Source organism: Sorex araneus, chromosome 6, assembly GCF_027595985.1.
Source record: "Sorex araneus isolate mSorAra2 chromosome 6, mSorAra2.pri, whole genome shotgun sequence".
Classification (NCBI taxonomy): domain Eukaryota; kingdom Metazoa; phylum Chordata; class Mammalia; order Eulipotyphla; family Soricidae; genus Sorex; species Sorex araneus.
Window position 1 is genome coordinate 102,454,851 of NC_073307.1, and position 25,191 is coordinate 102,480,041.

Below are 25,191 nucleotides of genomic sequence, written 5' to 3' on the forward strand. Positions count from 1 at the left end.
CCATATGGGATGCCAGCAATTGAACCTGGGTCAGCTGTATGCAAGGCAGACACCTTACTTTCTGTACTCCCTCTCTATCCCCTAATATGTTAGTGTTTATGTGTGTATACTATATAAATACATATATGTGTGTATATATGTATATATATTAGATTTTGAGGCCACACCAAAAGATTTACAGGGTTACTCCTGGCTCTGCATTCAGGGATCACTCCTGATGGTGCTCAGAGGACCATATGGGATGCCAGCGATTGAGCCCAGGTTGGCCACATGCAAGGCAAGCATCCTACCTGCTGTACTATCTCTACAACCCCAATATGTTGATTTTTTCTCCCCTTACACTTTATATATAAACACTGTGGATTACAAAGTTGTGTATGATGATTTGTTACAGGCATTCAGTATTCCAACACCAATCCCACCACCATTACACCTTCCTTCCATCATTGTCTCTGATTTTCCCAATTATCCCTTAAGCCTGCCCTCATTTCAGGACCTCAATGATTTATTTTATATTGCTTATTATCAATAATTTGCTAGCAGAATGATCAAAAAATGTTTCTTGGGGCTGGAGTGATAGCATATGGGTAGGGTGTTTGCCTTGCATGCGGCCGACCCTGGTTCAATTCCCAGCATCCCATATAGTCCCCTGAGCACAGCCAGGAGTAATTCCTGAGTGCATAAGCCAGAGTAACCCCTGTGCATTGCCAGGTGTGACCCAAAAACCAAAAAAAAAAAAAAATGTTTCTTTAGATGAAAGTTAGTGAAAATTGTTGTATCTCACCATGGAGCCCTTAAATCCTTGTATAAGATATTACTAAGATGTTAAAGGTTAAGCCTTCTGTGTTTATATTTTATTAATCTAGATTAATTGCCTTCTACATCACATCACATCCAATCTGGTATGCTACTCCTGGGTTATCAGTGTTTGAGATGTTGTTCCAAGAAATCCAAAATTTTTTTTTCTTTTTGGGTCACACCCAGCAATGCACAGGGGTTACTCCTGGCTCATACACTCAGGAATTACTCCTGGCAGTGCTTGGGTGACCATATGGGATGCTGGGATTCGAACCCGGGTCGGCCACGTGCAAGGCAAATGCCCTACCCACTGTGCTATCTCTCCAGCCCCAAGAAATCCAAAATTTTTAATGGGGTGATATAGCTGGAGTTCAAATTTTAACTGGGTGATGGCTTTGGGGCTATGTGTGATTGCTGGGGCTTCCAGGAGCACAGGGAGCTGGAGAAAGTAGCCCATCCCCGACTCCATGAAAGACTTTAGTCAGAAAACCCGCATTCCGTAGTTTCTCAGCGTGAGGGTGAAGATTTCTGGGTGAGGCTCCTTCCGAGCAGGGGAGTCCAGCCAGGAGTGTGGCGACAGTTGTGGAGTGTGTTTGGGCAGGCACTGGACTGCTCCTCCCTGCTCCAGGGTGCCCCAAACAACTCAACCTGGTGTCCAGAAGAATCTTTGCAACTTGTTGGTCTCTTTAGTGATTCATTAATGAGTCTCTAATATGTTTAGTTTAAGTAAGGGCTTATCACTTTGATTTTTCCTTTCTTTAATAACAAGTGAGTTTGGGGTTCTCCTCATTTACTTCGCAAGAGCCTGATTTGATTATTTTTTCCTCTGGGAATTAGCTAGTCCTACCCTTGTTTCGTACCCTTGACCCCCAGCTGGCTACAGAGTGGCAGCCTGCCCCCGGAAATTCCTCTGCATGGGGGCGGACCCTTTGCAGTGAGTGGGTCAGGGTCCAGTGCCACTTCTAGTCTAGCCTCTTAGACCGAGAAGGCCTGGCCAGTACCGCTCCGCACCAGCATCCCACACTCATTGGAGCAGTGGCGACTCTTGTGCACAGATGTGCCCCCTGAGCAAGGGGCCGGCTGCTGGCCTCTGGGGTCTTCTTCCACAGCAGTGCCCGCTGCCCTCTCTGTTCCCCCCAGATTCTGACTTCATGGTGAGCCCAGGTCAGCCAGATGAGCCCGGATGCACCACCTCCTGGGTAAACTGTCTCCTAGACGAAGTTCTAAATCCAGGGATATGTTTCAGTTTTGGTTACAAAAAAAAAAGAAAAAGGTCAGGTATATAAGCTGGAGTGATAGTCCAGCGGGCAGGGCTTTTGCCTTGTAGACGGCCAACCAGGGTTCAGTCCTCGGCACCCCATATGTTTTCCCCCAAGCTTGCCAGGAGTAAGCCCTAAGCGCTCCTGGGTGTGGCCCCCAAACAAAACCAAACCAAGAGTCAGAGACAGAAATCACTTCCCTTCTGGGGCACCTCACTGCTACCCTGGCTTTTACCTCCTCGCCCCTAGAGCCAGCCTATTCCCTGGTCCCTGGCGGCTGACTTGGTTAGTGGCACACCGCTCTCCCTCTCTGCCGTCTGTCTCTGGCCCTTGTTTTATGTGAACTCTGCGTTCCCTGCTACGCCCCAGCCGGCCAGCAGCTAACGCCTGTTCTTTTCCTTTTTTTTTTTTTTTTTTTGCTTTTTGGGTCACTCCCGGCAATGTACAGGGATTACTTCTGGCTCTGCACTCAGGAATTACTCCTGGAGGTGCTCAGGGAACCATATGGGATGCTGGGAATCGAACCCGGGTCAGCCACATGCAAGGCAAACGCCCTATCCGCTGTGCTATGGCTCCAGTCCCCTGACACCTGTTCTTCTCCTCAGTCTTACCAGGTAGTTTTCTCACCTGGTAGCTGCCGACTCTGGTTCTGCCCTGCTATAGACCCCAGGTCTCCGCAGCTGTATGGTCACCGACACTAACCATCCTCACCATAGCCCAGGAGCCCGACTGCGGTGGTTCCCTGAGAAGGGCCTGTGCCCTGAGCACTGGGTTAGAGTCTCTGTGAGTGTGCGTGGCTGCAGGATGAAAGGCCCACTAGCCATCGGCAAGGTGCTTGATGCCACTCCGGCTCCAGCCGGCCGAGACCCCTTTTGTCTTAGCTGTCCCCTCCCCTGGAGGCTGCTACCTCTTGTGACTAAAGAATCCCGAGGGGAATCTTCTCCAGGGTGGCCGAGTGAGGCACTGGCTTGAATGCCTCACCCACTTTGGTCTTCGAGTTTGCGAAGTGAATTGCCCGTTGCGCTTGATTGGGTTAGCAGCCCCAGAGCCCAGCCAGGCAACCCTCCTCGTCCCAGCCCGCCAGACCACGCTCTGCCCTCCGGGGTCCAGGGCTGCAGACTTGGTTGCTTGGACACGTCTTGCAGCCTGCAAATTAGACAGATGGAATCAATACTCATGAACCTGGAGAGGCCCAGGTAGCACGGTTCGTGACAGTCACTGCCTGGAGGGACAGCCTGCCAGGGGAGGGGGCGTGATTGAATGGTGATTGGACCCAGCAGCTGAGGAATAACCAAATTACGTCCCTTTGAGTTTAGGTCGACTAACCCTTCTCACTTGGATTTTGAAACAGGCCCGCTTGTGCGGAATACAGAGGAGCTGTCTCCTGTACCCACCTCGGGTCATGGGGGGTGGGGTGGGGGGTGGGGGTGAGGTGACGGTCGGGTAGAGCCTGGTGCCCATTCCCAGCCCAGGCCCAGGCTGTTACGCTGAGATTTTAGAGATGCTCATGCTTGTGGCTCTCTTCCTCGAGACCAGGGACCTTGGTATTTTACAGATGTATGACCTAAAAGGGACACTTCATCACTGCCATTGTACTGGTGCAGAGCTGCAGTCACTTGTCTGCTGTCCCAGCAATGAGTGTCAGAGCTTCGGTCTGAACGCAGCTCTCACTGTGCTCGTACGTCCTGCCGTCTTGTGGTTTGGGTATTCAGCTCTGTCATTCCTTGACACCACCCCAGTAGGAGTCCCCTCGACCCCGCCCCTTTGTTTCTCATCTATCTCTCCTCCCTGGACTCTGGGGCCAAGGGTGATCTAGGCATCCCCCCTTTAGACCCAAATTCCAATAACCAGATTTAAAAGGTGCCTGTCAAGATGGCAGACTGGAGCTGGGGGTAGGCCGAGAGGGGCAGTAAGAGAGGGAAACTAGGAACTAGTGCAGGAAACTTTTTTATTTGTAGTTTTGCTTTTTTTTTTTTTTCCTTTTTGGGTCACACCTGTTACTCCTGACTCTGCACTCAGGAATTACTCCCAGAGTTGCTGAGGGACCATATGGGATGCCAGGGATCAAACCGAGGTCAGCCGCATGCAAGGCAAAGGCGCTGTACTATTGCTCTGGCCCCAATGGAGGGAAGTGACACAAGTGGAGGGATTGGTGACGAAACATTGTATGTCAAGAACCCAAGTATGAATAACTTTGTAATTCATGGTGCTTTAACAAAGTAAACTTCTGGGGGGAAAGAAAAAGGGAAAAAAATGTCCTGCTGTCTAGCAAACATTTGGAGAACACTTATTCTCTATCAGGCACTGTTCTAAACATTCTCCCTGTATTCACACAGCCATGGGAACTAGACTCTGCCAATTGCAGATCATTATTAAGAGATTGTAAAATGATGATTTTCTAATCTCATCATTCTTTCTACAGTCATTATTTGTCATTCTGCAGTATGGAAAAGCTTTTCCTTCGGCCCCCTTGACTTATTAATTTATTTTTAATATGAACTCATGGAATCTTATTTTACTCAATGGGCTGTAATCCATTACTGTCGTGATTCATTGTGCTTTAGGCTGTCCCAGCTCCAAAGCCAATGTTCTGAACCTCGCCATCCTTCCTCTGTCAGCTGCTGCCTCTCCGGCCTTTAGCTAATTTGCTAATCTGCACCGCCTTCTTGTACCCACTAAGCCTTTAATCTTCTGGGAAACAGGAAGACCAATGCCAATTTTATCTCTATTGCATGTAAACGGAGTAAATGGTCTCCAAGTGAGAACCTGGCAGGCTCTGCCATGAACTAAATTTTAGAGATTTAGAGGTGGATTTTATCTGCTTAAGAGATCATTCTCACTCCTCTGAACGGGGCAGGGTCATTAGAGCAGATGTGGAAGAACCCAGTGCATGGGAGGGGAATCCTTATTCTTTAACTTACCTGGGGGTTGGCTTACCTGGGGGTTGGCGGGGGGGGGGGGGGGGAGGAGGGGTGTGGGGGGAGAGTGTGTGTGTGTGTGTGTGTGTGTGAGAGAGAGAGAGAGAGAGAGAGAGAGAGAGAGAGAGAGATGGGAATTTATTGGGGTGGTTTGGTTTGGTTTTCTGTGTTTGGGGCCACACCCAGCAGTACTCCTGGCTGACTCCTGGCTCTGTTGCTCAGGGAATCACTCCTGGCAGTGCCCAGGGAACCAGATGGGATGTTGGGGATTGAACCTGGGTATGCCATATGCGAGGCAAGTTCCCTACTCACTGTACCAACTCTCCAGCCTGGTTCTGTACATTTTGAAGTAAGACAATGCAAACTAGGTGCTACAGTAAAGGCCATTAATTTTGCTAATTATATGTATTAGAAAACTAATTCTAAAAAGAAAGGAAAACCAAATCTGTTGCTTGATTTTGTAATAGAGTAATTTTTTTAATGCCTGCCTTTTATGCAATAAAACCATTAGTAGTTTTAAATATCAGAAGCAAAAGATTAATATGGTAAAAGAAATAGCTGCTGCTGCTATTTCAACTTCTTCTCCTCTTCCTCTTCCTTATTTATTTATTTATTTTTGTGAAGTGAGCTCATTAATGCTCAGGACTTACTCCTGCTCAGTTCCCAGGGATCACTCCTGGCAGTGCTCAGGGACTTATATGTGTTACCAGAAGATTGAACCTGGGTTGGAAGTGTGCAAGGCAAAACATGAGCAAGGGGGCTGGAGCGATAGTACAGCGGGTAGGGTTTTTGCCTTGCACACGGCCGACCCGGGTTCAATTCCCAGCATCCCATATGGTCCCCTGAGCACCGCCAGGGGTTATTCCTGAGTGCAGAGCCAGGAGTGACCCCTGTGCATCGCTGGGTGTGACCCAAAGAGAAAAAAAAAAAAGCCACAAAACATGAGCAAGAATACTACATGATGGGAGAAATATGAGAGGAGTTGGAGAGATAATAAGAGCGTTGCCTTGCATGTTGCCAATTCATGTTCAATCCCTGGAACCCCATCTGAGCCTGCCAGGAGTGATCCCTGAGCACCACTGGGTATTGTTACCCACCCACCCCACCCTCCCAAAAAAAGGAGGAAAGGGAGGAGGATGAGGAAAAAAGAGAAAGAAGAGAAGTTGACATCCGATCACTTCCTGGATCAAGCTTAACACATTCCCCTAATTTACCCTCATGGCGGGCCTGGGGGCTCTGCCTTTGGTCCTGCCCATCCAGTCCATTCTCACACGGCCACTGGATTGATTCTTCTAATGCCGAGGAAACACCCCAAACTCAGGCGGTTCCTCTTGCGTTGAAATGAAGGTCATGGCCGTGGAAGGGGATCGTGTCTCAGGATCTCTGCATAGGCTGCTTCTGTAAGAATGGTCCCTAGCCAAGCGGGGTGGGAGGACACAACAGTCCTGTCCCTTCCCCTTCAGCCCCTGGCCGGCAGGGACACCTCCCCCCATACTTCTCCCCAACCCCCATTTCTCAGGTGAAGAGCTGTGCTCTTTGGCCTCTGGGATCGTAAATGCCGGGGGTCCTCTCATCACCCCAAATCTGCCCCCTCTCCTTCAGGTATGGGGGCACAGGTGTGGGGGCTTGGGACCACACCCAGCGGTGCTCAGGGACTGCTCCTGGCTCTGTACCCAGTGATCACGCCTGGCGGTTATCGGGGAGCCATGAGGTGTCGAGACAGAACCCAGGCCTCCTGCATGCAGAGCCCAGGCTCCAGCCTGTTGGCCTTTCTCGCCTGCCCAGCCTTCATGTCTTCAGAACCTTCAGTACGACTCTGGTTTCCCACTGCACAGGGAGTTTCTCCCAGCGGAGCTGCTTGCCCACCTTTGCTGTGATTCTATGCTAACCATTGCCCTTCCCTCACTGTGAGGCCGGGAGGGCATACTCACCTCGCCCCGGGGACAGTGGAATCAACACTTAGCCTTAGACTAGTGGGAACTGAGCCTCACGGGGGCATTGGGCAGCGTGCCTAGGGCCCCGTGGCTAGTAGGCTCAGAGCCTCTTCTGGGCTCCCACATGCCCAGAGTTCATGGTCTTCCCATTCCGCCGCTCACGAGAGCAGAGGTGGGTCTCACCCCCACCCCCGTGAGACTCTGGGGCCATCCCTGCTCCTGACCCTTCTCGGTCTTTCTGATTTCTCCTAGCGTGGTGCGGGTCCTGCTGGCCGCTGGTGCTGACCCAAACCTTGGAGACGACTTCAGCAGCGTGTACAAGACCGCCAAGGAGCAGGGCGTCCATTCTTTGGAAGGTGAGAGCAGGGCTCCGCCCACCTTCTGGGATGTCTCCCTCCCTCCTTCCCCAGGGTTCAGAAGCCTTGCTCTGGGCCGGGAGCCTGCAAGTGCCCTTTCCTCAGGGACCTCCCTCGGGGAACTCCGGGGCTGACCACTGATGCCTTCCGCAGTCCCTCTCGTCACCTCAAAGTCTTGGGGAATGTAAGGGAGTCCCTATTTGGCTCTGGCGGGTGGGGGCTGGATGGGGAATGGCACGGGCTGGAGTCCCCTGGGGTCCTCCTGAAAGGGCCTTGGGTGGGTGGACAGGCAGCTGCATGGATTGAGGGGGGTGCCTGGACTTCCTGAATGACGCTGCCCATCTCGCAGCCCTGAACTCTCTTGCTCTTGTCCACACACTGCTGGCTTTTGCCTGCCCTGTACGGGAAATGAAACGCACCCCCTACTTCTGGCCCTCGCATACTGTGTGACCCAGGGTGACAATAGACCTACCTTCTGTGTCCTGACATTTGTTTTGTTTCATATGAGGGACCATTCCCGGCGACGCTCAGGGTTTTCTCCTGGCTCTGCACTCAGGAATCACTCCTGGCAGTGCTCGGGGGACTATATGGGATGCCGGGGATCACAGCCAGGTCTGCTGCATGCAATGCAAGCTTCCTACCTGCTGTGCTATCACTCCAGTCCCCTGTCCCTGACATTTGTGCTTGCACAGCAAGCCGCTCACGAAAGCTTTCTGGCCGGTGTGATTTAGACACCTGAGCTCATGCCCCAGGCCCCTCTGCCTGTCCATGGTTGCCGGTCGCTGAAGCTGAGTTTTCCTGTGTGAGGCAACCCCTGGGCTGGCCTGAGGGCCGGAGGGAGGCTCTGAGAGACAGGGAGGTCCAGCACTCTGGGTCTGGCTGCGGGGAGGCCGCCAGATGGGTGGGTGTGGGCTCACAGCGGAGGTGTCTTTGCCACACCCTAGCTTGACGGTCCCTCCGATCTGCACGAGGGGGTGGTCCTGAGGGGCAGAACCTCGTGCCAGGACCTCGGTCACCCCCGGCGGCTGTGTGAACTCCCCTCCTGGCACAGGCCCTGCCCCCGCCCCAGCCCCCCCTGCAACTGTGAAGGTTGTGTTAGCTTTTCATGTCATACAGGGGCCCGTCTTGCATATTTCCTAGTTTTCTGAGCATCCGCCTGCCTTGTCCTCGGAGCCAGCACTCTGCGGTCCCCTCCTCACTTAGGGAGAGCGTGGCCCCTGTCAGCTCTGTCTCCTCGGCTGCTCCCAACAAGCAGGAAGGAGCCTGGGCTGAGCGGGCAGGGCCCCGGGGGGCAGGGGGGACAGGGGAGGCCATGCGCCGTGTCTGCTGCTCTCCACAGAGGAGGGCCAGGAAGTGTCTGATTTCACACTTCAGGCACCTCAGGGCCATCTTGTCCGGACGCTGCTGTCACTCCAGTCCCATCCCCTGCTTCAGAGTGTGTCACTTGGGGCCAGGGCAGTGGCACAGCAGGTAGTCCAGTGGGGAGGGCGTTTGCCAGTCCCGGGCCAGCCCAGGTTCGATCCCTGGCACCCTGTGTGGTTCCCTGAGTCTGCTAGGAATGATGCGTGAGCCTCGTGTTCTGGTGCTGCCCTCGGTGGCTGCTCCCCTTCAGCTGCATCAACGCACACCAGGGCTGGCCTTTGAGGTTTCCGGGCCAGCTTCTCTCAGGCTTGCCAGAGGCTTACTAGCTGTGCTTCCCAGACTCTGAATCTCCCAACTCCCTTCCCCTCCTTTTTTCTCATTCTCTCTCTCCCTCCTTGCCTCTCTTCTTTTTTTGCATTCTTTTTTATTTCTTCCATTCATTCTTTTGGTCAGTCTCTGAATTTGGAGTTTGGGGTTTTTTTGGTGTTTGTGGGTTTTTGTTTGTTTGTTTGTTTGTTTTGGGGGGGACCACACCTGGCTGTATCTCTGCACTCAGGAGTCACTCCTGGCAGGACTACAGGCCATCTGGGGTGGCGGGGATTGAACCCAGATTGACTGTTTTTTTGGGGGGGGGGTTTTGGGTCACAGTTGGCGATGCACAGAGGTCACTCCTGGCTCTGCACTCAGGAATTACCCCTGGCGGTGCTCAGGAAACCATATGGGATGCTGGGAATCGAACCCGGGTCGGCCACATGCAAGGCAAACGCCCTACCTGCTGTGCTATCACTCCAGCCCCAAAACCCAGATTGACTCTGTGTGAGGCACATATTCCACCCACTGTACTGTCACTCTGGCCCCTCTGAATTAATTTTTTTAAACTCAGTGCTAAGGGTTAAACTCTTAACCATCCTACATTGTGGATAGATTGAGCAATCAATCCACTGTAGCACTGTGGCACTGTTGTTCATCGATTTGCTCTGAGTGGGCACCAGTAACATCTCCATTGTGAGACTTGTTGTTCCTGTTTTTGGCATATCAGATATACCACAGGGAGCTTGCTAGGCTCTGCCGTGAGGGCGGAATACTCTCAGTAGCTTGCTGGGCTCTCCGAGAGGGATGAAGAATTGAACCCGGGTCAGCTGCGTGCAAGGCAAACACCCTACCCACTGTACTATTGCTCCAGCCTACCCATTGTAGACAACAAAAATATTTAAAAAGGCCATTCACATTATTTCTCATGAAATACAACTATGAATGATCTTTTCTTACTTTGTCAAATCCACAGATTTAGACTTGTAGACTAAATTAAACCCATAGACTAATCTCTATGGATTGATTGATTCAGAAATTTTGTTGCTCACATTTGTACCCAGCACATACTGTTCTGTGGGCTCTGCTGTGTTAGACAGACAGACTCTGCTACCGAGGGCTGTGCAGGCTGCTGTTTCATTAACACATTTATAAGAAGCCTTTTTAAAATAGGTTCCCAGTGGTGTTGTGTGTGTGTGTGTGTGTGTGTGCGCGCGCGCGTGTGTGTGTGCATGAGCGCGAGAAGGAGGAGGGTGTTACAGGACTGAACTCGGAACCTCAGGCCTGCAAGGAATGTACCCCACCCCTTTGAGCTCTCTCCTCCAATGAGAACTCAGTTAAGCACAGAGCACTGGGGCACATAATCAGGATGAATTTGAGGCATTAGTCAGCATCCACTACTGCAAACTCACCAACTTTCATGTTTCTGGTAACATCCATTCATATTATAAAATTGTAAAGGACTGTGGATCAGATTTTTTTTTTTTGGGGGGGGAGCACACCCTGCGATGCTCGGGGCTTACTCCTGACTTTGAAATCAGGAATCACTCCTGGTGGGCTCAGAGGGCCCTATGGGATGCTGGTGAAAGAACCCAGGCTGACCGAGTGCAAGGCAGTTGCCCTACTTGCTGTATTTTCACTCTGGCCCCAGGTTTTCTGACAAATTTTATATGGCCTTAAATGTCTTGCTAAGATTCAAATGTGTTAAGCTTTTTTTTCTAATGTTTTGTATTTTGTTATATTTTGTTAAGCTTTTATTTCTTATATTTTGTATGGTGGCCCTTTCCTAAAAGGGCGGATATGAAGTTTTTCTGTCATAGTCTTCCATTATTCTTAGGGAACTCATTCTGGTACCCAGTGTGAGTACCTCTGTGTGTGACAACCATTCGGGAAAAATATTAAAAGGTACAGTGGGCAGCCAGGGAGATAACTCAAGTGGAAGAGCATGTGCCTGGCGTGTGCAGGCCCTGACTGATCCCTGGCCTCTCGTGCCCACCCTAACACTTATACTTGACACCACCAGAGGTACGTTCTAAGAACCAGAGAGATAGCACAGGGGTTCGGGCCCTGGCCTTGCATGGTATGGTCCCAGCTGGAATCTCGGCACAGGGTATGGTCCTCTGAGCAGAGCGAGCCCTGAGCATAGCAGAGTATGACCCAAATACCACCCCCCTAATTCTGTAATTTGGAGAAATCATTGATAAACTCTATTTTGTAGCTTTCAAGGACTACCTTCCTTCACTTCTTAAAAAAAAAAAAATTTTTTTTTAATCCATGAACCAGACATGGTGCAGCAGTTGGGGTGTCACCTTGCATGTGGCCAGTTCCGCACCTCATACGGCCTCCCGGGTACAGGAGTGACCTCTGAGCACAAAGCCAGTTGTGAACCCTCCTGGGCTCTGCTTTGTGACCCTGGCCTGATCACACCTAGGCCCTTCACTTGAACCCAGGACTCTCGCCTTTCCCACCAACACTTCTGCTTCTTTGCTCCGTTTTCCCTTCCCTTTTCTCCTGGGAGATAACTGATTCTTCCCTGCAACCAACCTGTATGAATAGTTTGCCTCCCCCACGCAGTGTCCTGGGTGCTCCTCCCGGTCAGTCTCAGATGCCGGGGACAGAGACCCAAGAATTCAGTGTTGTTCTGCTCTGGATTGAATTGGCTCTTTCCTGGGACATTCCCGGGCTTGAGGGAGTATCTGAGAAGGGTCGTGTGGCACCGGAGGGGCTGAGCCCCCAGACAGTGCATATGTGCCGACTCGCAGCAGAGCCAGCGCTCGGGGGACTCGGATGATGCTCTGCACTGTGGGAGCGGAGTCGGCGCCAGAGCCAGGCCCTGCTTGCTGTGCCCAGGGCCTCCACACTGAAAGGAGGTGGTGAGTTGTGGCTTGTGACCTTGGCAAGACTTCCTTAACCCCAGTAATTTATCCCTTGTCTACCTTATCAGTATTGTTGTGAAGAGCTCCACGGTTGTAATTGCTGATTGGTTTCATTTATGTATAATTCAGCACTGCACTTACAGAGCATCCGGCACGCAGCCAGAAACTGGGAATATAAAAATGAATATACATGGCCTGGCCCCTCCGCCGCACTCCCCGGCCAGCGAGAAGTCGGCCTGTGAAGCCGGGAGCGCCCTGCGGCCTGATAAATGCTGAGACAGAGGTGCAAAGGACAGAGGTCGCCCTGGGTGCGGGCTGGTGTCAAGGAAGCTGGGCAGATCAGTGGCTGCAGTTTTGAGTCTCCAGGAAGAGCTCGGGATGGGCAGACACGTGAGGAGCAATTGACCGCCCCAGAGAAGGAGCAGCTCGTGCAGAGACCCAGGGCAGGCGGGGGATTCTCCGTGGGCTTTGTTTCCTTTCTTTCTTACCGTGCCACGCCTTTTGTGGTTGTGTTCACCAGGGGTGCCACGTTTCAGTCATGCTGGCATGCATGCTTGGTCTCTGTGTGCCAAAGAGGACATTTTCAGGCGTCCCGAGCAGCAGACAGAACCACTGGGTTTGCACCGGGCATGTGGGGCAGTGCCGGAGATTGAACCCTCGACCTCACAGGGTCTCCCGCCTCCAAAGCAGTCATGTGGCACTGTCATGTGGCACTCTGTGGGAAGAGCAAGTCAGAGCAGAGAGAAAGGCAGGCCTCCGGCCAGGGAGAACCTCCCAGGCAGCCTGGAGGAGCCGTCCTGCTTTCTCGGCTGGGGAAGGGTTTTCCGCAGGTCCACACTCGGTTTGCCTCTGTGCTGGAGAGGGGCCTTGGTGGCAGGCAGGGGGTGAGCCGTGGTGCTAGACTTCCGGGGGTGATGAACTCATCGGAGATTCGGATGGGGATTCTACGCCCCTCTCACCCCCAAATGCACTTATGATTTCTGGGGCTTCCCAGAAGTGAACTTATTTTTTTAAATTTATTTTTGCTTTTTGGGTCAGACCCGGCATTGCACAGGGGTTACTCCTGGCTCATGCACTCAGGAATCACTCCTGGTGGTGCTCGGGGGACCATATGGGATGCTAGGGATTGAACCTGGGTCGACCGCGTGCAAGGCAAACGCCCTACCCGCTGTGCTATCACTCCAGCCCCCAGAAGTGAACTTTGGAGGCAACCGATGGGACAGGAATTCTGGGACCAGGTGCGGTTCTCAGTGAAGTGGGGGACTTGCCCGTGGTGACACCTTGACCTCTGATGTGGGTCGGCAGCTGGAGGTGGGGGTTTGGAGTTCAACTGGAAAGTCTGGCAGGAGATGGGGATGTTGGAATCATCCGCGTTAAAAGAGATGTGCCAGGAACTGCCCAGGTCAGGCCTTATGGGGAACAGCTCCTCACTCAGTGTACCTGTTGTTTCTCTTTCCTTTGGTTGGGGAGCGGGGGTGCTCCCGCAGTGCTCAAGACTTGCTTACTCCTGACTCTGCACTCAGGGATCACTCCTGGAGGTTCTGGGGGACTATACGGGATGCCAGGGATTGAACCAGGTCGGCCTTGTGTAAGGTAAGCGACCTACCCGCCGTGCTGTCACTCCAGCCGAGACCCCAAAGGTCTTGTGTGTTTAACAGAGTTGCAAACCAGCCTCAGAAGCATATGGAGGAACTTGATTTCCTGGAGCTTTGTCTTTGGCCGGGGAGAATGACGGCACGTATGTGTCCCTCCCGTGTACATCCTTCCAGATGCAGCTCTGTTCTTCCCCACTGTCCCCTTGTCCCCTCTTGGATGTGGACCTGCTTTTACGACCAGTTCTCATCCGAATCTGGTGGGGAATGGGATGATTCTGCTTCTGTTCCTTGGCCAGGAGTTGCTTGATCCTCAGAGTCCCTGGGGAGACTGAGAAACACCCAGAGCATGTACTCCGGCCCTCTGAGCGCTCCCCAGCCCATCTCTCGTGTGGAATAGGGGCTCCCCAGTGCTGCTGGGTCCACAGTGTACTCAGTGCTCAGGCCTGATGCCATGGAGCAGCTGCAGCCTGATAGCAGCGGGGACCACCGGTGTCACCCTGGCTGTGCCCCCAGGCTAGGCGGTCCTGGGGGTCCAACTTCGGACTTTGCACCTGCACTCCAACCCTTGGAGCTATGGCCCTGGCCCCAGACAAGCATTTCTTCATGGACGCGGGTAGGCTCGGGCTCAGTATAAAGCCGAATCTCTGTCTGCTCAGAGACCCGAGTGACTCGCTCCCTCGGGGGCCCTGAGGGAGCCTGTATGTCTGCATCTGAGCCACGGCATTCTGCAGGGCGCCCTGAGTCTTTGACCTCCAGGGCCCATCAGCTGTGTGATTCTGGCATCCTAGACCCTCTGTGCCAGTCTCAAAGCAGGAGATGTGCAGGGCTGTGGAAGGTGACAAGGAGGGGGCCAATGGAAAGGAGTCCATCAGACGCAGCATGGGGGCCGGGGGCAGGCCCACGCTCGGGCCCACGTTCCATTTTGTTCGGTGCCTTGCACCCCACCTGGGCCCACCCCAGGATACTTCCACTTGTGGCTGGCCAGGGGGGGTGGCCCAATCCTCAGGTGGAGGAGGCCATAAATTTGTGGCAACAGTAAACAAGTCGCCCGGCTCGGGATGCCGCGGGCTGCTTATAAGTAACTGTTATAAACACTGGGTGTCTGGGCCTGTCAGAGATGCAAGCGAGCACTTCGAGCGCCTCTCGCATGTACAATTAAAACAATAAAACACGGTGGGAGCGTGGCCGGAGCAGGCTTTCAATCAGCTGCTCTTCTCCGCTCCGAGTGGCAGCTGAATAGAGATGGGTGCAGCGTGCAGAAACGGAGTTGGCCGAGGGCCTTTTTGGGGAGCGAGAGAGGGCGTGGCCAGCCGGGACCCACCAAGGCCAACTTCCCAGGCCCATGCAGCTGACCCTCCACCCATCTCTGTGTCTTCACATTTGGGGTGCAAAGGGCTGGTTTAGGAACAGAGCAAGCTGGCACGTCACAAACCGGGGGGAAGTTCCCTGGAGCCCAGGAGATGGCTCAGAGCTGCACCGGAATGACGGCTCTTGTGGCATCGTTTTCTCCCGCAGGACACGCCAGGACAGTCTTGTCCTTGCTCATCTCCTCAGGGTCCGGTGTGCAGCACCCGCTCTGTGCTCTTGTGTGCCCCTGGGGAGCCTGGAGGCAGCTGGGAGAAACAAGGCCCCCAGGCTCATAAGAATTGCCCAGAGAGCGTGGTCAGCCTGCGCCCTTCCCCACAAGACCCCATCAGAATGTCTGCTGGGGTCCAGATTGTGCACTTGGAACAGCCCCGTTCTTGGAGAGCATGATCCAGCTGCAGCAGGTGTTGGGCCTGTGACAATGGCCCTTAGGCCCCCATGCAAGACCGTTTCCTTCCCCGAGACCCTGTTTCGTCCCTGTAAGCCTCCCTGGTCGAGCAGTGCCGTGGCATCGTGGTGGTCCAGACCTGTGAGCGTTTAGAGCCGTGTTTGAGACGTTCCCCAGCATTGGGAGAGCCTGGGGACTAGGGTTAGGGGTGTGGCTCACACAGTGGAGACCCTGGGTTTGATCCCAGCACTGCACAGCTCCCTGGGCATCCCTCAGGCCCAGCACCCCCAGCAGTGACCGGGGCCCACTCCCAACATTACTGGCTCTGCTCCCTCTGCAGAAAAAAGAAGAAAAGAAATCAACAACAGAGAAGGCTTTCCATTCATTTGAATTTGTGTGTGTGTGGAGGGGAGGGTGTTTATTTTGGTTTTGGGCTTTTGTTTTGTTTTGCTTTGCTTTGTTTTTTTGCGCTGGTGGTGGTGCTCGGGCATACTCCTGGCTCTGTGCTCAGGGATCACTGCTGATGGGACTTGGGAACTTCTGGGGTGTTGGAACCCAGATTTGCTGCGTGCAAGGCAAGCGCACTACTATGGCCCATGAACTTGTGTCTTTACATGCGATCACAGTCTTTCTAAGGTATGGCATGTCCTTAATTTGGAAGGCTGACTGTAAAAAATCTCAAGGGGCGACGCGCGCGCGGGAGGGGGAGACGGGATGATGTGTGGTGCCCTTCTGTTGTCCCGATGATGTGTGGTGCTGATGCGTGGTGCCGTTCTGCTGTCCTCGGGCAGTCGGGGCAGCTCTCTCTCACACTCGCCGCTCGAGTTCGGTGCTCCAGTTCGGTGCTCTCGAGCCGCTGTGTAAGGACTGGATCGGGACAGCTCCTCCTTGTGCTCTGCTTCTGTGTGTGCCGCTGTGCTCTCTTCTGTCTGTCTCTCTGTCTCTGTCTCTGTAGTCTCTCCCGACTTCTCTTTGTCTCTGCTTCTGTGTCTTCTCTGTTCTTCTCCTGTGTCCTCTCATGTGTCTCCTTCTCTGTCTCTTCTGTCTTCTTCTTCTGTCTCCCCTCAGTGCCCCCCAGTCTCAGTTTATATAGCAGATTACACAGGGTGGTGACACAAAGGTGGGTTGAACATTAACAAATCAACAAAGAAGGGTAAGACCATTTCTCAGGGAGATTAACAAAGTCTCATCTAAGGATTTTGATGAGATTACTAGGAGATCTGCTCAAGGGTGGGCTCCAAGCAAGGGTGTGTCAGGGTGTGTCTCTTTCTTCCTTCCTCAGCTAGTAATCCGCTTAAATAGTTATAGTAAATTTACTTCTAATATTTCTAGCAATGTCATTCTGTATGAGCACAGTAAGAGATATACACTTAAGTTAAAGTTTGGTTCTTTAACTATATAGTGAATATATAGACATTCACTATATATTCCAGACCACAGTCCTCAGGCCAGGTTAGTCTTCCTAACCCCAGCAGGGTCCTAGTCTTGTCGTTACTTTAGGATCGATAATTGTCTATTTGTCTATGACCATGCTCTCAACTTATAGTTGAGTATTGTGGCACTTTGACCTGGCCCATTTCGATGCCAGGGTAGCTCACAGCTTGCCCTGGGTCCATTCCGTCCCTCGTCGGGACCCTGCTTTTAGGGTGCTAGGAACTAAGGGCAACTGAGTTGAGAAAGCAGATGCCCGGGAGTAAATATTATTGAAGTCAATCAGCTCCCAAGTTACAAAGTATATTATTAACTGTGTTCCTGTGTCCATACAGAAAGACCATTGCTCTAAGGTAAACTAAGTTCCCTACAGCAAGGCTAAAAGGACAAACCCCATGTTATCCTGCAGCTGACAGAGCCTTCCAAAGGCTTTTCAGTGGTAGCAAACTGCTGTCCACTCTGAGCCGGTGATGTTTTGCCATTACTTAATTGGGTGATCTTGGGGGTCCAGAGAGATAGTACAGAGGTAGGACACTTACCTTGCACACAACCAACCCAGGTTCCATCCCCAGTATCCCATATGGTCCCCTGAGTACCTCCAGGAGTAATTACTGAGGGCAGAGCTAGGAATAAGCCCTGAGCACTGCTGGGTGTGCCCCCCTGCCCCCCGCAAAAAAATAGTAGTGACCTTGGGCAACTAGCTCTCTTTCTCTCTCGCCTCCTGTTTTTTTCATTCATTTATTTTATTTTCATTAGTCCAGAATATTTCCAGCACAGTAGTTGAATTGAGTGGGCCAGAGCTATAGTAAATGCGTAAGGCACTTACTTGTCTTCCACATGACTGATCCCCAGCACCACATTTGGTCCCCTGAACAATTTAATTTAATAAAAACTAAAGAAGATAGAAATTGACGCCATGATGAAAGACCTTGAGAAAATGCTACATAATGTGAAGTTAAGAGCTCCCCCCAAAAAATACTTCAGACTGATAATATAAGGCTGGGGAGGTAGCTCAAAGGGCTGGAACACCCGCGTGGCCTGTGGGAACAAGGCACAGATTTCATCCTGAGCCCCAAACTGGGAGTAATCCCCAAGCTCTGCCAGGAGTGACCCCAGTGAAGCCATAAAGGACCGGAGACGTGACCAAGACACTCTTAAGAGGCACTGAGACGCAGAATGATCGAACTCAGAAGAGACTGAAGCAGTTCATACACATGAAATTGTGTTTTGGCTTCAACTGCTAAGAGGCTTTCTGGAGGGCCCGTGGGTGGATGTGTAGGGTGTAAGCAGAAAACAGGTGTGCTCTGGCAGGAAGCAGAAAAGGCATTTGGGGCCCTCGGGTGGCCCTGTGATGGGGAGTAATGCACCCCCCAGATCCATCCTGAGGAACGAGCAGCAGAGCCAGATCAGGACACGGGACCAGCCTATAGACAGAGACAAGCCCCAGGTCCTGGAGCAGAGACCCTAGAGGGGCTGATTCGTTCCTGGTGGAGGTGGGGAAGGAACAACAAACAGAAGCGGATGTTGATGCTGATGACGGCAACGACAATGATGGTGTTGACTGTGTTGATGATATTGATGACAATGGTGACAGCCATGATGAAGATGATGATGACGGTGACAGTGATGTCTGTGAGGTTGGTGATGATGAAGCTGTTGGCTCCAGGAGGTAACACTTAATTGATGTTGAACTCTGACGCTCACAGCAAGCAGCTATCAGCGTTATAGGAAACTGAGGCAGAGAGCTATGGCATGGCGTCCTGCCCCTGTCGAGAGCCTCACCAACATCCCCGCCCGCGTGCCCACACTGAGGCAGCTCAGAACCCCGCTTGTCCAAAGGCTTGGCAGGCTTGGGAATCCGCCAGGCCACAAGCGGTTCGGGCAAGTTATTATTTCTAATAATGTCCCCGTCTCTTCCTCGTCGTTGTCAGAGCCTCGTCGCACCTGCAGGGCCTGTGATTCCACGTACTGTGTCTTAGCGGCACTGGCCACACCAGAGTCAGCAGGAAGTACCTGGGCACTCCCCTGCCATCAGCCTGTGGCCAGCTTCAGGATTAAGTGGATCAGCCGTTGGGTTCATTGTCGCCGCCCTTTTAGCCCTCCAAACCCACGGACGAGTTTGGCTCCGCAAGGGAGTAGACGAGTCGGCGTCTTTGATTAATAAATTTGATACACTTGTGAAAAGAAAAAGTAGGCTAGGGTAGCCAAGAAGTGGACTCCTGATTTGGAACTGATTTACATATTTTGTGTATAAATATTTTTTTCATCAAAAGTTCCAAGTCAAGGATGGGTCCCACACACCACACAAAATATATTAGAGACATTTATATGGATAGCAGGAAGGGAGACAGAGGGCTGAAATTTTCCAGGCACCCAGTGATTGATGGGGGCTGAGGCTCCCCCTGACGCTTTATTGAGTTTCCGATGATTATCTCTCGCTGAGACATTTTTTACAGATGACGGTCGAGCTGTCACAATGGACCATGGGGGAAAAAAACCCAACAATAATAACACTTTAATCTTTTTACTGCACTGCTCCCTAGTATCTCAGATTCATCTTCCCTGACGCACGCGGTTCATTATTCTGCCCCTCCCTGGATGGGAAATAAAGGGAAATAAATATATATGTAGACACACTTACCCGTATACATACACACACACACACGGAGTGCATAAAAGAGGCCACCTCCGAACCAGAGAGGGGCAGAATTTATTGTTCTTTTTGCAAGTGTTGAGGTTTATTAGTAGCGATGCTGGGTTGGCTTGGAATTGGCTATTAATTACAGCATTTTGTATTTGTTTTTTATTGGGAGTTTTTAAACATCTTGAAGAAAAGGCAGAGCCAAGCGAGCAGGTGTGGGGATGGGCTGGGGAGCAGCGGGACCAAGTTTGGCTGAGCCAGGAGCCGCTCGGGCAGAGAGGCCAGGCGGGCCTGCTCCCCCTCTCTCTGCCAGCCCTGCCCAGGGCCCCTGGAGCTAAAGAGTAGTGCTTTGGTTCGGGTGGGGCCTGGGCAGAGGGGCTGGGGGGTGTCACGGGGAGCAGCTGGGGGTGCTCAGGGTAATTACAAGACAAATCAAAGGGAAGCAGATGCCTGCGAGCTTGTCACTGCTCAGGGAGTTTGGGTACTCATGGCGTATTGAAGGGTGTGTAGGAATAAGGTTTAAAAACAAACCCTGACTTTTTTTTTTTTTCACTGGAGGGGGCACCCCCGGCTCTGCTTAGCAGCCACAGGTTCGCAGCAGGGCTGCTGAGGGGCCAGCAGGGGGGTTCAACCCAGGCTTCAAACATGCAGAAAACACCGTCTGCCACGTGGACACCGTCTGCCACCTCCCAGAGTCACAGACTCTCGAGAGGTTACCCCCATTCTTCAGATTTGAAGTTTGTAAAGGTGAGACTTGGGCAATGGAAGGTACCACCTATGTCTCCAGGCACAGAGGGGACCTGGGTTAGGGCCAGTGTCTCAGCTTTTTAGTCACCAGCAGGGCCCCCGCCTGCCTTAAAGCTGTGGGCCAGCCTCCCCACTCTCCCCTTCCCCTTCCTGGGGATGACAGGAGATGAGTTTGGGGTGTCAATGGGAAGATGACTCTGGGGTGTCATCACTGGAGTGAGTGTTGAAATCTGTTGAAGTCATCCACTGTTTTTTGTTGTTGTTTTGGTTTTGGGTTACACCCGATACTCAGGGGTTACTCCAGCCTCAATGCTCAGGAATTACTCCTGGCATTGCTCGGGGGACCATATGAGATACCAGGGATCCAACCTGGCTTGGCAGCATGCAAGACAAGCGCCCTACCCGTTATCTACTGCTCTGGCCCCCAAATCACCCACCTTATTTCTGAACTCTTACATGACCTCCTCTGGGTTTAAGGTAGTAAGGAAATAAGCAGCGGCTGGTACTTTTGTTTAATTTGGAGGGGGCTCCCCAGAAGTACCTGGGGGTCTGTGGTCTGGTCCCAGGGACGGTCATGGTGAGGCGGGTTCAGTGTGGTCTGGCGGTGAGGGGCCGGGGATCAAACTTGGCCCCTGTGAGCATGCTCCAAGTGCGGCAGCAGCCCTTGGCACTCTTCCTGACCCTCCGGGCTCTTGTTTTGTTTTGTTTCTTGCGCCGCTAGGGACCAAAGCCAGGGCCTCACGCATGCACGGCAGACGCTCTGCCTCTGTGCTGTGTCCCAGCCCCCGGGCTCCTGTTCTGCAGGGGGAAGCTCGCTGCCCGCAAGCAGAGGGCACGGGTCTGTGAGAACCAGCTTCAAACAGCCAGTCCGGGGGGTCACCAGTCGCTTTGCAGGCACAGGCGTGCACTCAGGTTCTTCTCATCATTGAAACTTAGGGACCGGAGGGCAAGTGGTAGAATTCAGAAGAGTTTATTTAACAAGAGAAGGGATGGTTCGTTGTGCACACCAGGTTTGGTGCCAATCCTTTCCGCTCTTCCCAGCCCCACAGATTCCGGGAGAGGAAAATAGGGAGGTGTCTCCATAGTATTCTTTTTTTTTTTTTTTTGGTGTGTGTGTTCGTGGGGTCTCCTTAAACCTAGATTCCAGAGAAAGGCAGAAACCTTTTCCCCTTTGGGGTGAGTGGAACTATGTGAGCATTTTTCATTGAGTTTTTTAAAAGTGAGCTAGGACCAGAGCGATAGTACAGCAGTCAGGGCACTTGCCTTGCATGTGGTCAACTGGGGGTTGGTTCCCAGTATCCCTTATGGTCCTTCAAGCACTGCCGGTAGTGATCCCTGAGTACAGTCAGGAGTAAGCCCTGAACACTGCCACATATGGCCCTGTCCCCTCCACCCTGCCCCCCCCCACACACACACACTAATAAATAAACAAGGGGGGCCGGTAAAACAGGGGAAGACTGTCCTTGGGTCATGCAGGCTCTTCAGTATCAGCCTAGGGCACCCTGTGACCTTCCACCTTCCCCTCGGGTGGTTCCTCAGGGCCATGTTCCCTCTGCCTCTTTTGTCGCTGTCAGCTTCTCTGAACCTGGAACCCACCTGTTCACTGCAGCGTTTTTATCAAGCACATGCCACATAGCAGCCAACAAATGCACACGACTGGCAAAGAAAATGGTCATGAGTTTGACGGAGGCGGGACATTCCTCGGGTGCAGAGAGGAGAGGGAAAGCAGTGAAAACCAAGCTGCTCGGTTTAGAGAAGATCGATAGGAAGTGGAGAAATGTAAAAGGGCGAAACCTTTTAATCACATCAAGAGCCAGTATGGGCTCCGGAGCGGAAGCATCTGACTCGCTCATTGACTGGGGGTGCGACCTGAGGTTGTCACCTCACCTCTCCAAGCCCCAGCGTCTCCGTTTGTTCAATCCGAACAGTGATGCCAACGGCAGTAATAACAAGAGCCCGGTGTTGGCTCTTACAAGGAAAAGAGTTGTGACGTACCTAGCACAGCCCCTGGCACAGAATTAGTAGTTGATGAAGGAAGCCTGCCATTTCCTCATGACTTCAAATTCTCTGTTGAGTTTCTTGTTTTGTTTTTGTTTTTGTTTTTCGTTTTGGGGGCCACACCAGCATCGCTCAGGGCTTACTCCTGACTCTGTGCTCAGGTATCGCTCCTGCTGGGCTCAGGGAACCATATGAACCTGGGTGGTCCGTGCAAGTGGCCTCGCCTCTGCGCTGTCTGTGCGGCTCCTCTCTGTTGCGGTTCTGTTCGAGTTCTGGAGAGGACTCAGGCCACTGGATCCTCAGACCCCTTGCTGATATGTTTGGTGGTGCTGGCCAGAGTTACAGTGGCACATGGAAGAAAGTGTTCTTCAGTGTTCTCGTTCATGGAATCACATGACATGCCATGTACTGTGCTCAGCTCCTTACATACATGCATTTTTTTCTTGGAAGGGAAAGGAGAGAAGGTGTTGGGGATTGAACCCAGAGGCTTATATTTGCAATGAAGTGATTTTCCACTGTATACTTCAGTCATTTAAAGCATGCCATCTTTTATTGTATATTTGCAAGAGTGAGGCTGCTAGCACCATTTTATTTTATTTCTTTACTTCAGAGTTTTGGCCACACTTGGGGGTTACTTCTGGCACAGGGATCACTCCTGTCAGGCATGGGGACCATACAGGTTGCTGGGGATCGAACCTGGGTTGACCGTGTGCAAGGCAAATGCTCTACCCACTGTACTGTCTCTTCAACCCTCTACCAACACCATTTTAGAACATCACCATTATAGTCCATTTTAGAACATTTTTCACTACCCTTAGTCATTCTCCATTTTCCCATTTCGCCTTAGCCCTAGACAAACACCACCCCACTTTCTGTGGTTCTTTCCATAAATTGGCCCCTTCTGGATATCTGAAATATCTAATGTGTGGTCTCTCATGATTAGCTTCTTTCTCTTCATCCATATTTTAGTGTGTAGATCTAATATCAGCACTTCATCTCTATTTTATTCCCGAGTAATATTTCACAAATAGACATACCACATTTTCTTTATCTATTTTACCAAATTGTTTACCAATCAAGGAACATTTAAGTTGGTTCTACTTTTGACTACTGTGAATAATACAACTACGAATATTTATGTTCAAGGTGGGTTTTTTTTTTAATGTAGATGTAATTTTCCCCATTTTCTTTGGCTTACACTTAAGGAGTAGACTCCTGGGTCATATAGCAACTGTGTGTTTAGCCTTTAGAGATTGTTTTCCAGTGCACTGTTTTAGATTCCCACCAACCATGTCTGAGGGATTCACTCTCTCCCAATCTCACTAGCATTTGCTGTATTTTAAATTTAACAATATCTCTTACATATCATGTTATTGCAAATTATTTTTACAACTTAATTTTTCATTTCCTTATGCTTTTTCTTTTGCTTTGTTTTATTTGGGGGAGCCATACCCGCAGTGCTCAGGGCTAACTCCTGGCTTTATACTCAAGGATCACTCCTGGTGGGCTCTGGGAACTATATGGGATGCCAGAAATTAAATGCAGGTCAGCTTCTTGCTAGACAAGCACCTTACCTGCTGTACTATCACTCCAGCCCCTGCTCTTTCTTCTCTAAAAGTGGATTTATTGGGGCTGGAGCTATAGTACAGCGGGTAGGGTTTTTGCCTTGCACGCGGCCGACCCGGGTTCGATTCCCAGCATCCCATATGGTCCCCTGAGCACTGCCAGGAGTGATTCCTGAGTGCATGAGCCAGGAGTAACCCCTGTGCATCGCCGGGTGTGACCCCCCCCAAAAAAAAAAGCAAGGGAATGGCTTGATACCTCTATAGGTGCATAGTATTCAACTCTGCCACCACCTAAGTTCCAGAACCATCCCACCCCAAAAGCTTACTCCCCGACCCTCCCCCCACCTCCTTCTCTCCAGTAACCTCTATGGTTTCTGCAGACCTTGCCCCATTGTTTTCCAGTTCATTTACCTTGTTATTTGTTGCATATACGAGTGGAACTCTGTGGCACATTGTCTTTCGTTTCCTTGCTTCAGACTAATCACCCCAAACTCCAGTCATTTTGGTTCCCATGGCACATCTCATTTCTGTTTTGTTTTGGTTTGGTTTGGGCCTCACTCAACAGTGCTCAGGGCTTACTTCTGGCTCTGCACTCCGAATGACTACTGAGTACAAGAATCAAGTCCTATCTACAGTACTATCGCCTAGCCACAATATATCATCTTTTTAATGACTGAGTCATGTTCCACTGCTAGCATACTTCCATATCCCCTTTTTTATAAAAAATTATTTTATTTTATTTTATTGCTTTTGGGGTCACACCTAGTGAATCTCAGGGCTGACTCCTGGGTCTGTACTCAGAAATCACTCCTGGCAGTGCTCATATGGTTATATGGGATGCTGGGAATAGAACCTGGGTTGGTCGAGTGCAAGGCAAACACCCTACCCATTGTGCTATCCCCCATATCCTTTTTTTTTTTTTTTTTTTTTGCTTTTCAGGTCACACACAGTGATGCACAGAGGTTACTCCTGGCGGTGCTGGGGGACCATATGGGAAGCTGGGAATCGAACCCAGATCAGCTGCGTGCAAGGCAAACGCCCTACCCGCTGTGCTATCACTCCAGCCCCCCCCACATATCCATTTTTTTAAAGGGAATTTTTGTACTGTTTCCATAGGGGCTTCCCCAATTTAAATTCTCGTCAAAGATCAGCTCTTACAACTGTGTCTGTATTTGCATTTAGTTGTGGTTACAGGGACTGAAGTCTTATCTCCATGTGAGTTCGATGTGCATTTCCCGATGATTTAATGATGTTGAGCATCTTCTTACATGCTTCTTGTATATCTTCTTTTCAGAAATATCAACTTAGATGCATTGCCCATAAACATCTAATTAAATCCATGTTTCAGTTGGGTTTGCGTTGAATGTGTTTCGTGGGGAGGAGAGATGCCTCCCCGCAAGCAACATTCTGTGGGGGTATCTGGGACCTTCTCCAGTTCTCAGCCCAGCCATGCAGCTTGGACAGTTCGGTGCTTGTATGTGGTTCTGTGGTCACTAGGACCACACTTAGAACTTGTCAGGATGGAGGGGCCATGTGGCACCAGGGAAGCGAGATTGGAGTCTAGTGCGCACAGGGCACTTCTGTCTCCCTGTCCTGTGGAGACCATCTGCTGCTCCCCAGTCGCCCTCTGGGCAGGGAGCACTCACCTT

At 51.4% G+C, this 25,191-nt stretch overlaps 1 protein-coding gene across 1 annotated transcript in view; it reads left to right on the top strand.

Moving 5' to 3' along the window:
* Positions 1-25,191, top strand: part of CLPB (ClpB family mitochondrial disaggregase) — a 129,758-nt gene that overhangs the window by 38,403 nt on the left and 66,164 nt on the right. Inside the window, exon 4 of the mRNA XM_004618207.2 lies at positions 7,162-7,265. Within this exon, the coding sequence (XP_004618264.1) occupies positions 7,162-7,265 (104 nt within the window). The remainder of the gene's footprint in view (positions 1-7,161; positions 7,266-25,191) is intronic.